Source organism: Staurois parvus, unplaced genomic scaffold (genome assembly GCF_062004578.1).
Source record: "Staurois parvus isolate SC_StPar_1 unplaced genomic scaffold, SC_StPar_1.0 ptg000562l, whole genome shotgun sequence".
Classification (NCBI taxonomy): Eukaryota; Metazoa; Chordata; class Amphibia; order Anura; family Ranidae; genus Staurois; species Staurois parvus.
The window spans coordinates 4,920,708-4,932,500 of record NW_028318358.1 but is presented as its reverse complement, the minus strand read 5'-3'; the positions used below and the strand labels follow the sequence as shown (position 1 = coordinate 4,932,500).

Below are 11,793 nucleotides of genomic sequence, written 5' to 3'. Positions count from 1 at the left end.
GTCATCTTCATCCTCATCAACCCTTTACTCTGCACAAGTGTCATATTCATCCTCCTCATCCCTTCACTCTTCACAACTGTCATCTTCATCCTCCTCATCCCTTCACTCTGCACAACTGTCATTCTCATCCTCATCACCCCTTCACTCTGCACAACTGTCATTTTCATCCTCATCACCCCTTCACTCTGCACAAGTGTCATCTTCATCCTCATCACCCCTTCACTCTGCACAAGTGTCGTATTCATCCTCCTCATCCCTTCACTGTGAACAAGTGTCATCTTCATCATCATCACCCCTTCATTCTGCACAAGTGTCATCTTCATCCTCATACCCCTTCACTCTTTACACATGTCATCTTCATCCTCATTAACCCTTCATTGGGCACATGTCATCTTCATCCTCATACCGTTCACATGTGTCATCTCCATCCTCATCAACCCTTCACTGTGCACGTGTCATCTTCATCCTCATCTCTCCCCTGCCCACAAGTGTCATCTTCATCCTCATCAACCCTTCACTGTGCACTTTTCATCTTCATCCTCATCAGCTCTTCACGGTCTGCAAGTGTCATCTTAATCCTCATCATCTTTTCACTGCACTGTGTACACGTGTCATCTTCATCCTCATAAACTCTTCACTGTGCAAAAGTATCATCTCCATCCTTATTAGACCCTCACTGCACTGTGTACAAGTGTCCTCTTCATCCTCATCGACTCTTCACTGCACTGTGTATAAGTGTCATTTTCATCCTCAACCCTTCACTGTGCACAAGTCATATTCATCCTCATTAACCCTTCACTGCACTGTGCACAAGTGTCATTTTCATCCTCATTAACTCTGCACTGCACACAAGTGTCATCATCATCCTCATTAACCCCTCACTGTGCACAAGTGTCATCATCATCCTCATTAACCCCTCACTGCACTGTGCACAAGTGTCATTATCATCCTCATTAACCCCTCACTGCACTGTGCACAAATGTCATCCTCATCCTCATTAACCCCGCACTGCACTGTGCACAAGTGTCATTATCATCCTCATTAACCCCTCACTGCACTGTGCACAAGTGTCATTTTTATCCTCATTAACCCTGCACTGCACACAAGTGTCATCATCATCCTCATTAACCCTCACTGCACTGCACACAAGTGTCATATTCATCCTCATTAACCCTTCACTGCACTGTGCACAAGTGTCATCATCATCCTCATTAACCCCTCACTGTGCACAAGTGTCATCTTCCTCCTCATTAACCCCTCACTGCACTGCACACAAGTGTCATCATCATCCTCATTAACCCCTCACTGCACTGTGCACAAGTGTCATCATCGTCCTCATTAACCCCTCACTGTGCACAAGTGTCATCATCATCCTCACTGCCCCCACTACACCTTGCACAGGTTTCACTTTAATCATCATCATCCTTCACCGCATTGTGTACAGGTTTCACCGTCATCCTCATTCACCCTCCTACTGCACTTTGCACAGGTGTCATCTTCATCCTCATCAACACTTCACTGCCAGGGAGCATGGTCCTCATGTGTCATCATCATGCTCATTAACCCCTCAATGCTGGGGAGCACTCTGTACAAGTGTCATCTTCATCCTCATGAACTCTTCCCTGCCAGTGTGTGCAATCAGAAGTAGGATCCCTGGGTCAGCGGTGTGGGATCTGCGGGGGAAGGGTTGGTGGTCACATAGGTAATACATGATTGTGATTGGCTCTGCCAGGCATGCTCAGGCCTAGTTCACACTGACATTGAACACAGACCCCATGTATGTGATACCATGGAGAGCACACGGGAATCCTTCGCTTCCAGTCTGAAGGAGTCAGAGCCCTTCTATTACAGTCTCTGGTAACACGCTACATGTGAGCTGCATGATTATCCACACATTTGCAGCACGCTTGGGGATCGGTAATAACATGACAGTTTATTAAAGGGAAACAATGTTGTGGTTCTAACGTGTGTCATACGTGACAACACGCAGGCAGGGCATCCGGGAAAGCATTGTAATGGGAGTAAAACACACCAATTAATGCGCATTCATGCTACATGTATGTTGTCAGGAGTCAGTAGAACTTCCCAGGAAAATATCGAGGATTTTTCTCTAAAGACTTCATTTCTGTGTTACTTCTGTCATGTCCATTCATTCCAAAATCACCTCCATCAACAGAGAACACAATCTTCTGAAATACATGCAAATGTTCCCAGACTTTCCTCAAAGACCTTTCCTGAGAATGTCTTTGTTTGAGATTCCATCCACATATGACCAGCTTAAGGATTACCATACACACTACAATCTGATCACACAATCTGAACATACAATCTGATTATCACACAGTCTGAACACACAATCTGATCACACAATCTGAACATACAGTCTGAACATACAATCTGATCACACAATCCGAACATACAATCTGATCACACAGTCTGAACATACAGTCTGATCACACAGTCTGATCACACAGTCTGAACATACAATCCGAACATACAATCTGAACACACAGTCTGATCACACAGTCTGATCACACAATCTGAACATACAATCCGAACATACAATCTGAACACACAGTCTGATCACACAATCTGAACATACAATCCGAACATACAATCTGATCACACAGTCTGAACATACAGTCTGATCACACAGTCTGATCACACAGTCTGAACATACAATCCGAACATACAATCTGAACACACAGTCTAATCACACAGTCTGATCACACAATCTGAACATACAATCCGAACATACAATCTGAACACACAGTCTGATCACACAGTCTGATCACACAATCTGAACATACAATCCGAACATACAATCTGAACACACAGTCTGATCACACAATCTGAACATACAATCCGAACATACAATCTGATCACACAGTCTGAACATACAGTCTGATCACACAGTCTGATCACACAGTCTGAACATACAATCCGAACATACAATCTGAACACACAGTCTAATCACACAGTCTGATCACACAATCTGAACATACAATCCGAACATACAATCTGAACACACAGTCTGATCACACAGTCTGATCACACAATCTGAACATACAATCCGAACATACAATCTGAACACACAGTCTGATCACACAGTCTGATCACACAATCTGAACATACAATCCGAACATACAATCTGAACACACAGTCTAATCACACAGTCTGATCACACAATCTGAACATACAATCCGAACATACAATCTGAACACACAGTCTGATCACACAATCTGAACATACAATCCGAACATACAATCTGATCACACAATCTGATCACACAATCCAAACATACAATCTGATCACACAATCCAAACATACAATCTGATCATGCTCTCTGAACATACAATCTGACTATAGAATCTGATCACACAAGCTGAACATACAATCCGAACATACAATCTGAACACACAGTCTGATCACACAGTCTGATCACACAATCTGAACATACAATCCGAACATACAATCTGAACACACAGTCTGATCACACAATCCGAACATACAATCCGAACATACAATCTGATCACACAGTCTGAACATACAGTCTGATCACACAGTCTGATCACACAGTCTGAACATACAATCCGAACATACAATCTGAACACACAGTCTAATCACACAGTCTGATCACACAATCTGAACATACAATCCGAACATACAATCTGAACACACAGTCTGATCACACAGTCTGATCACACAATCTGAACATACAATCCGAACATACAATCTGAACACACAGTCTAATCACACAGTCTGATCACACAATCTGAACATACAATCCGAACATACAATCTGAACACACAGTCTGATCACACAATCTGAACATACAATCCGAACATACAATCTGATCACACAATCTGATCACACAATCCAAACATACAATCTGATCACACAATCCAAACATACAATCTGATCATGCTCTCTGAACATACAATCTGACTATAGAATCTGATCACACAAGCTGAACATACAATCTGATCACACAATCTGAACATACAATCTGATCACACAATCTGAACATACAATCTGATCACACAATCCGAACATACAATCTGATCACACAATCTGAACATACAATCTGGTCACACAATCTTAACATACAATCTGACTATAGAATCTGATCACACAATCTGATCATACAACCTAATGACACAATCTAACCATCTAACCATGTCTGATTGCACAATCTGATCACACAATGTGATCATACATTCTGACCATACAATCTGATTGCACAATCTCACCATACAATCTGATCATACAATCTAACTGTGCAATCTGATCACACAATCTCACCATACAATCTGATCGCACAATCTCACCATACACTCTGATTGCACAATCTCACCATACAATCTGATCGCACAATCTCACCATACAATCTGATCACACAATCTCACCATACAATCTGATCACACAACCTATCCATACAATCTGATCACACAACCTATCCATACAATCTGATCACAGAACCTATCCGTACAATCTCCATACAATCAAATTTCTAATGGCCATACACACATCCTTATTGTTGATCGATATTATTTTATTATCCGATTAATCGAAGTGATGAAACTGGCAACCAATTGGACAGCCATGACTTCTGTTCCGCTTAGATTGGATTCAATCACGGTGAGTCGATGGGTCAGATTGGAAGACGATCCTCAGTGTGGATAGGCTGCACTGAGACGCTCTGTTGCTAGATATGACTGTACGTCCATCGGTCAGACGATGAGATTGTATGGTGAAACAGATGGATATGATCGATAACTTACAAACATCTTCCAGCTATTGATAGAAGTCCTCTTCCCTGTGTGTGGCCTCTCGATCGATCAGGTTGTAGACTACAGATCGACTATTCCCTGGAAAGGATGATTCGTGGAAGTGTGTATGGCCAGCACTAGATCGAGCACAGCTCCGGAATACGATGACCTGCCTACAATCTGCCATCAGACAGGATCTCACTGCATTCCTATCCCAGATTGCTCCGTGTATGGGGTGCCAATACAACACAGAACACACGATGAGCCCTTGCAGTACAGGTCATAGCAGTATATGGGGTGGAGCAGAGCCATCACACACCATGCACCTCTACCCACCTCCTCCACGGCTCTCATTCCTCCTGTATTCCGGGCCTCTCATCGTCCCATTGGGATGGCTGTGTACTCCGCACTTGTGCTGTCATCGCCATCCCGGCTGGAGGTGGTCAGCAGGTGACTGGGGAGGACAGGGTTACACACGGGCTCAGGGGAGGGGCCTGTCACAGTGTCAGCCAATCACAGCGCGATGTAGACAGGGAGGCGTGGTTCATGGATGGGATCGCTCTCTTCTCTCAGGCATGCGGGAGAAAGTTTTCTGTTGCTGCCACTGACTGAGCGATCCTAGCACCGATCATCACCCCGCACCCCACTGACCCACTGCTTCCCGTGACCACACTCCCAGAGGATGAGCCATAGATTTACAGTTATTATAATCTATCATTTATATTAGAATGTGTAATATTATATAATCAGGATCAAGGATATTATTATTATATTATTTGGAGAATTATTATATATTGTTATATATTATTATTACACAATCATTCATTATTACAATTGTTATATATAAAATAATATATATTAGAATTCATTGTTATTGTTTAGTATAACAATTATGGTATATTATGATTGGTATTGTTATCATTCAATATTATTATTAATTAAATTATTACAATTATTGTGTATATTTATTTATTTATTTCAAGTACTTATATAGTGCCATCAATTTTACGCAGCGCTTTTACACATATATATATTGCACATTCACATCAGTCCCTAACCCTCAAGGGGTGTACAATCTAAGGTCCCTAACTCACATTCATATACTAGGGCCAATTTAGACAGGATCCAATTAACCTACCAGCATGCCTTTGGAATGTGGGAGGAAACTGGAGCACCCAGAGGAAACCCACGCAAGCACAGGGAGAACATGCAAACTCCATGCAGGAGGCACCATGGTCAGGAATAGAACCCATGACCCATTTACTGCAAGGCAGACTAAGCCACTGTGTTATATAATATATATATATATAATTATACAGGATTTATATAGTGCCAACAGTTTGCTCAGCACTTTACAATATAAAGGGAGACAATACAGCAACAATACAGTTCAATACAAGAGTGAAAGGAGGGCCCTGCTCCTTGGAGCTTACAATTTAAGAAGGCGGGGCTGATGGTACAAACGATAATAACTGTGAGGGATGAACTGTGACAATACAGCAACAATACAGTTCATTACAAGAGTGAAAGGAGGGCCCTGCTCCTCGGAGCTTACTATATATATATATATTATAAATTATTTTATTATTGTTATAATCATATTATAATACAGGATTTATATAGCGCCAACAGTTTGCTCAGCGCTTTACAATATAACGGGAGACAATACAGCAACAATACAGTTCAATACAAGAGGGTTAGGAGGGCCCTGCTCCTTGGAGCTCACAATCTAAGAAGGCGGGGCTGGTGGTACAAAAGATAATAACGGTGAGGGATGAACTGATAGGAGAAATAGAAGATTCAGTTATTAGCTGAAGGCAGGATAGGCTTCCCTGAAGAGATAGATTTTCAGAGATCACAGAGTTGGCAGTAGTCGGATAGATTGGGGTAGAGAGTTCCAGAGGATGGGGGAGGCACTGGAGAAGTCCTGGAGCTAGAGAGCACGAGGTCGTGTGAGGAGTGGAAAGGATGGTTTGGGTAATATTTAGAGAAAAGATTGGTGATGTAATTTGGGGCAGAGTTATAAATGGTTTTATATGTTATTGTAAATTTTTGGAATTTTATTTATTGGGAAATGGGGGCAATGGAGGGACTGGCAGAGGGGATGGCAGACATGGAACGGTTGGTAAGGTGCATTCATGATAGACTGAAGAGGGGATAGCCTGTGATGAGGTAGGCCAATGAGGAGGGAGTTACAATAGCCAAGGCGAGAGAATCCTAATCATAATGATCTATATACTGAGAGGATTATCCATGCAGTAGACTTACTTACTGTCCAATCAGAAATGTCAAAATATGCTTCCATGCGCCTTACCATTACTGATCATATTGAATTATCTACTTTCAGATTTTTTTTCTCCCACCCAGACCAGTCAGAATAAATTCAGTTAAAGTGATTGATTTGCAATTGAAGATGCAGCATGTGTCTCTTCCATGATTCATAGATCCATTTCTATTTATTTTTTGGTGAAGAATCATCTGATCAGGTTACTACATGTGTAGCCACTAGAAGCCCTAATTCACACCAGTGCGACTTCAGGTGCGACATGAGGTTTACAAATCGCACCTGAAGTTGCATGTAATGTATTTCTATGTCTGTCGGTGCGATTTGAAGTAGCACGATTTCAAATACTAATTGATTGGATAGTTCTGGTGGATCCGGTGAACTATTACATTGTTTCAATAGATCTGAAGTTGATTGTACAGGGATTGTATGGTCAGATTGTAACATGCATGGTGAGCCTCAGGCCTCATGTGTAATGGATGGTTCTAAATGCATACAAATGCATGCAATGATTTTAAATCATATAATTCATGCGGTGCATTTATCTACTCAATATTAGACGAGGTCATCAGAGCCGGGACAAGGGGTGGGCAGGAGGGGTGGATGCCCTGGGTATTGGGGTGGGCTGGTGCCGCAAGGAGATTGGACTTGTTGAGAGGGGGAACTTGGGGGGTTGCAGGGGAAAATAATTGTTCTAGGAGAGGAGATTTGGGGGGGGGGGTGTTGTGCTAGAAGAGGTGATATAGTAGAGGGGGGATGGAATTTGTCTTAGGAGGGGAATTTTTTTTTGGGGGGGGGCGGGGGTATTTGTACTATGAGGACAGATTTCATTGAGTTATTCCTAAAAACTACAGGCCTACAATAAAAAAAATACATATTTCCATGCAAAAAAATGTACTGCTTTCAGCACAGAAACATGGACATAATCAGACCGCTAGGGGGGTTAATGAATATTTAGACTCATCTGTAGTTGAATTCATGTTAATTAGAATTTTTTTTGTCTAAAATTCCTAAGACTTTCATTGGGGTGTATTCATTTTTGCAACATGGTCTCGGATGGATTTGTTAGGAAAAATACTTTTTTGTGTGTGCTAATTAACATATCTTGTTTGCAGTCAATGGCCCGCATTTGTAGGAGTATTTTGTAGTATAATGTCACATAGGAAATGTTGATTCTGAAAGGGAAGTAAAGGTTTTCTGACAAATCTGTTGGGGTGTACTCATTTATACTGAGCACTGTGTATGTGTGTATAGAGAGAATTGTTTTACTGTACATTAGATCGCAGTAGCTAGCATTGATTTTTTGTTACTTTTCCCCCCTCATTAGACACTATGGACAGCATAACTACTTATTAATGAAACAAGCATGGGTATGTTTAATGTTGTAATATCTTCTTTTAATATCCCTTTTTATGATAGGCACGTTAAAAAGGACATAAGTCATTCAGGGTACAGTGCTGCTGTTGATCTTAGATGGCACACATGTCTACTATCCTAAAACACAGACTTCAAAAAATGGCACACTTTTGTGAATATCAGTCTACACTTCTTGGTTGTCACTGTGGTCAGCAATGCAAAGAATGGAGACTTCCCACAGCAAGGCTCCCATGGAGTGCCACTGCAACAGCAACACCTGCAGGTGAGAAGCAAATACTGCATGCCATGAGAACCGGAGAGGAAATCAGAAAAGTATGTTATTATGAACAGAGTGGTTTGTCTTGGTTTGGCCTATACTGATGGATTACTCATATAATGGAAAGCAGTTCTATTGTATTGAACTGCATGCATCTGGAGGAACCCACTCATGCAAAATGCTAGTCCTCCCACTACACACAAACCTGAGAAGGGGATGCAGGGGGCCAAATGGGGCAGAGCCCTGCGATCCAGCCTCTGAGGGAGGCCCAGAAGCTGTATGCTGTGTTATACCTGCCAATATACATACATACAAATATACCAACATACATACATGGAAAAGAAATGTAATCAACAAATACAGAAGGGTTTCTTCACAGTAACAGCTGTAAAAATGTGGAACAGACGCCCTCAAGAGTTGGTTCTGGCCAGCTCAGTGGATTGCTTTAAAAAAGGCCTGGATTCTTTCTTGGATACACAAAATATAATTGGTTACTAACATTTATAGGTAAAGTTGATCCAGAGAATATCCGATTGCCTCACGGGGGATGAGGAAGGATTTCTTTCCCCTGCAGGAGCAAATTGGATCATGCTTTACTGGGTTTTTTGCCTTTCTCTGAATCAACTGTGGGTGTAATACAAATACATACAAATATACCAACATACATACATGAAAAAGAAATTTAATCTCCAAATACGGAAAGGTTTATTCACAGTGAGAGCTGTGAAAATGTAGAATAGACTCCCTCAAGAGTTGGTTCTTGGCAGCTCAGTGGATTGCTTTAAAAAAGGCCTGGATTCTTTCTTAGATACACAGAATATAACTGAATACTAACATTTATAGGTAATGTTTTTGTCCAGGGAATATCTGATTGCCTCTCAGGGGATCAGGAAGGATTTTTTTCCCCTGCAGGAGCAAATTGGATCATGCTTTGCTGGGTTTTTTTTTGCCTTCCTCTGGATCAACTGTGGGTGTTATATTATATCTTTTTTTTTTATGGTTGAACTGGATGGACTTTTGTCTTTTTTCAGCCAGACTAACTATGTAACTATACATACATACCAATATACATACACATAAATTGGTCTTATATCTGTCTGTTACTTATACATGTAGGTGAATAGACCTCGTGCACACAGCGCATTTGCCCATCTCTCCTACACGCCTTTCCTCCTTGCAGCAGTTTTTGGCAGAATAAATGCCTGGTGCTTGTAAATCACATTTAGGTGTATTAAGTACTTGGGAGTTAATTCATTTAATTGGCCATAATAATAATTTATTATTAAAAACATGTTTAGATGCATTTACACTCATCAAGCGTTTTTTTCTGCCAAAATGCTGCTGCACCTGGACGCACTGGCAGTGTTTTTTTCTGTCTGTAAATGCCTATGTGTGAATGGACTCCTGGACTAACATGCAGGGGCATTTAAAAATTCCAGACTCTAACTGCAGCATTAAACCTTCCAGTGTGCGTAAATATGGCGTAAATATAAAGTCTCACCAGAAATTTAAATTCTTGCTCCTGTCCTCCAGGCAAAAAGGGCCGGATGCCCTTAACCCTGTCTTCCTAGGTGGGCCTGTTCCCAAGTTAATATGGTCAGAATCTTGCCCACTATCTGACCACATCCCCAGGAGATGAATATCTAATTATCCTTGATTGACAGCTCTTGTCTTGTCTTGGGCATTGTAACTATGTACGTGTCTGTAAACAAAGTGACACTCTGTAAATGTGCCCAGAAAACTAGCCTTCAGGTGGGTAGGGGCAGAGAAGCAGGAGGGTGGTCGATAAAGATGGAATGTGCCACCAAAATACATTAAGAGGTCACCGCAGAGACAAAGAAATGTATGTGACTACGCATTTACACATCAGTGTTTTATTTTTAAATAATCATGAGTTCTTCTTAGCATATAGTATATTTGGTTTATTTGATCATATAAAAGATAAGTTCACCTTTGGGAACATGTTACATGTTCCACCCGATTTTAGGCATGTTCCCTATCCTGTAGCCACTGTGCGCTCCGTTACATCTACTGACAGCAAGCCGGGTATCTTCTCCCCCTGCTTGCTCTCACTATTTTTTAAAACCGCAGCCATATCGGGCTCCACCCGCTCAGCCACGTCATTCATTCACACTGTTCTGTGAATGGGAAACTACAAGAACCAACAGCCTTTGCAGCTGTCGGCTTATAGTTCTCAATGGTTTTGGATGTTCAGGCTGGATTAAACCCCTAATTGGTCATGCCTCATATACAGCAGATTGATCTAGGGAAAGGGGGGGGGCAGTTAGTTTTGTCTTCTCCAGAGCCTATGCTGGCTCCCACAGCCCTTGATTTTAAACAATAAAATTAATAATTTGTTAAATATTAATTTAACATTTTATTGTAGGTGCACAGTTTTATGACATAACAAAAAGTGTAAAAAACAAGGAGAACCAAACTTTTGCTTAAAAGGGAATTTTAGCCTACAGAATAATCTTCATAGCATATGCATAAGAGCAGTCCAAGAAATAATGGTGTGAACCTCCTGTGCTTCTGCCTACAATTGAATATAAATATCAGAGAGAAGCTGCTAACATCCTATTATTTAGCAATGATCCAATAGGTGAAATAAGAAACAATGATGCAGCGCTACTCACAAACAGTAAATTACATACAATACCAATATATGCATAGAAAATGTAAAAACAATATATATAGTGACACAACGTGCAAAGAAAAAATGTGACTAGATCCACATGGGGTTTTTCGGATGTCTGACCGTGGTCTGATCCTTAATGGATCCAAAGGTGAAAATAAAGTGAATATTGCACAACCACTTAGATGATAATACCAAAAAATGTGAACCAATACTTGCAACAAGTATGTAACAAACGTGAATTAATCCTAAGCAGGATTTCAGAGTGATGGTGAATAATACTAGCAAACTCCATTTTATTTGACTGTTAAACTTATTTATTGTTATCCTTCTACATCTTACTGCACACATAACTTTATTGATTTTATATCAATTTCATATTGGTTTTATGGCATTCTATTCTATATAATATTTTTAGTATTTTCATAAAAATACTCTAGAGCTATTTGATTTCATATGACCTTGATCT

General features: G+C 40.9%; 1 protein-coding gene across 4 annotated transcripts in view; it reads right to left on the bottom strand.

Moving 5' to 3' along the window:
• The window catches only part of ZNF385A (zinc finger protein 385A), a 442,370-nt gene that overhangs the window by 142,990 nt on the left and 287,587 nt on the right, over positions 1 to 11,793 (bottom strand). The window contains exon 1 of one of the 4 annotated variants that reach the window (XM_089691408.1): positions 5,109 to 5,235. The exons of the other annotated variants lie outside the window; for them this stretch is intronic. Within the exon in view, the coding sequence (XP_089547534.1) occupies positions 5,109 to 5,126 (18 nt within the window). The 5' untranslated portion in view covers positions 5,127 to 5,235. Of the gene's footprint in view, positions 1 to 5,108; positions 5,236 to 11,793 lie in introns of those variants that run through there. 4 annotated transcript variants of the gene reach the window in all.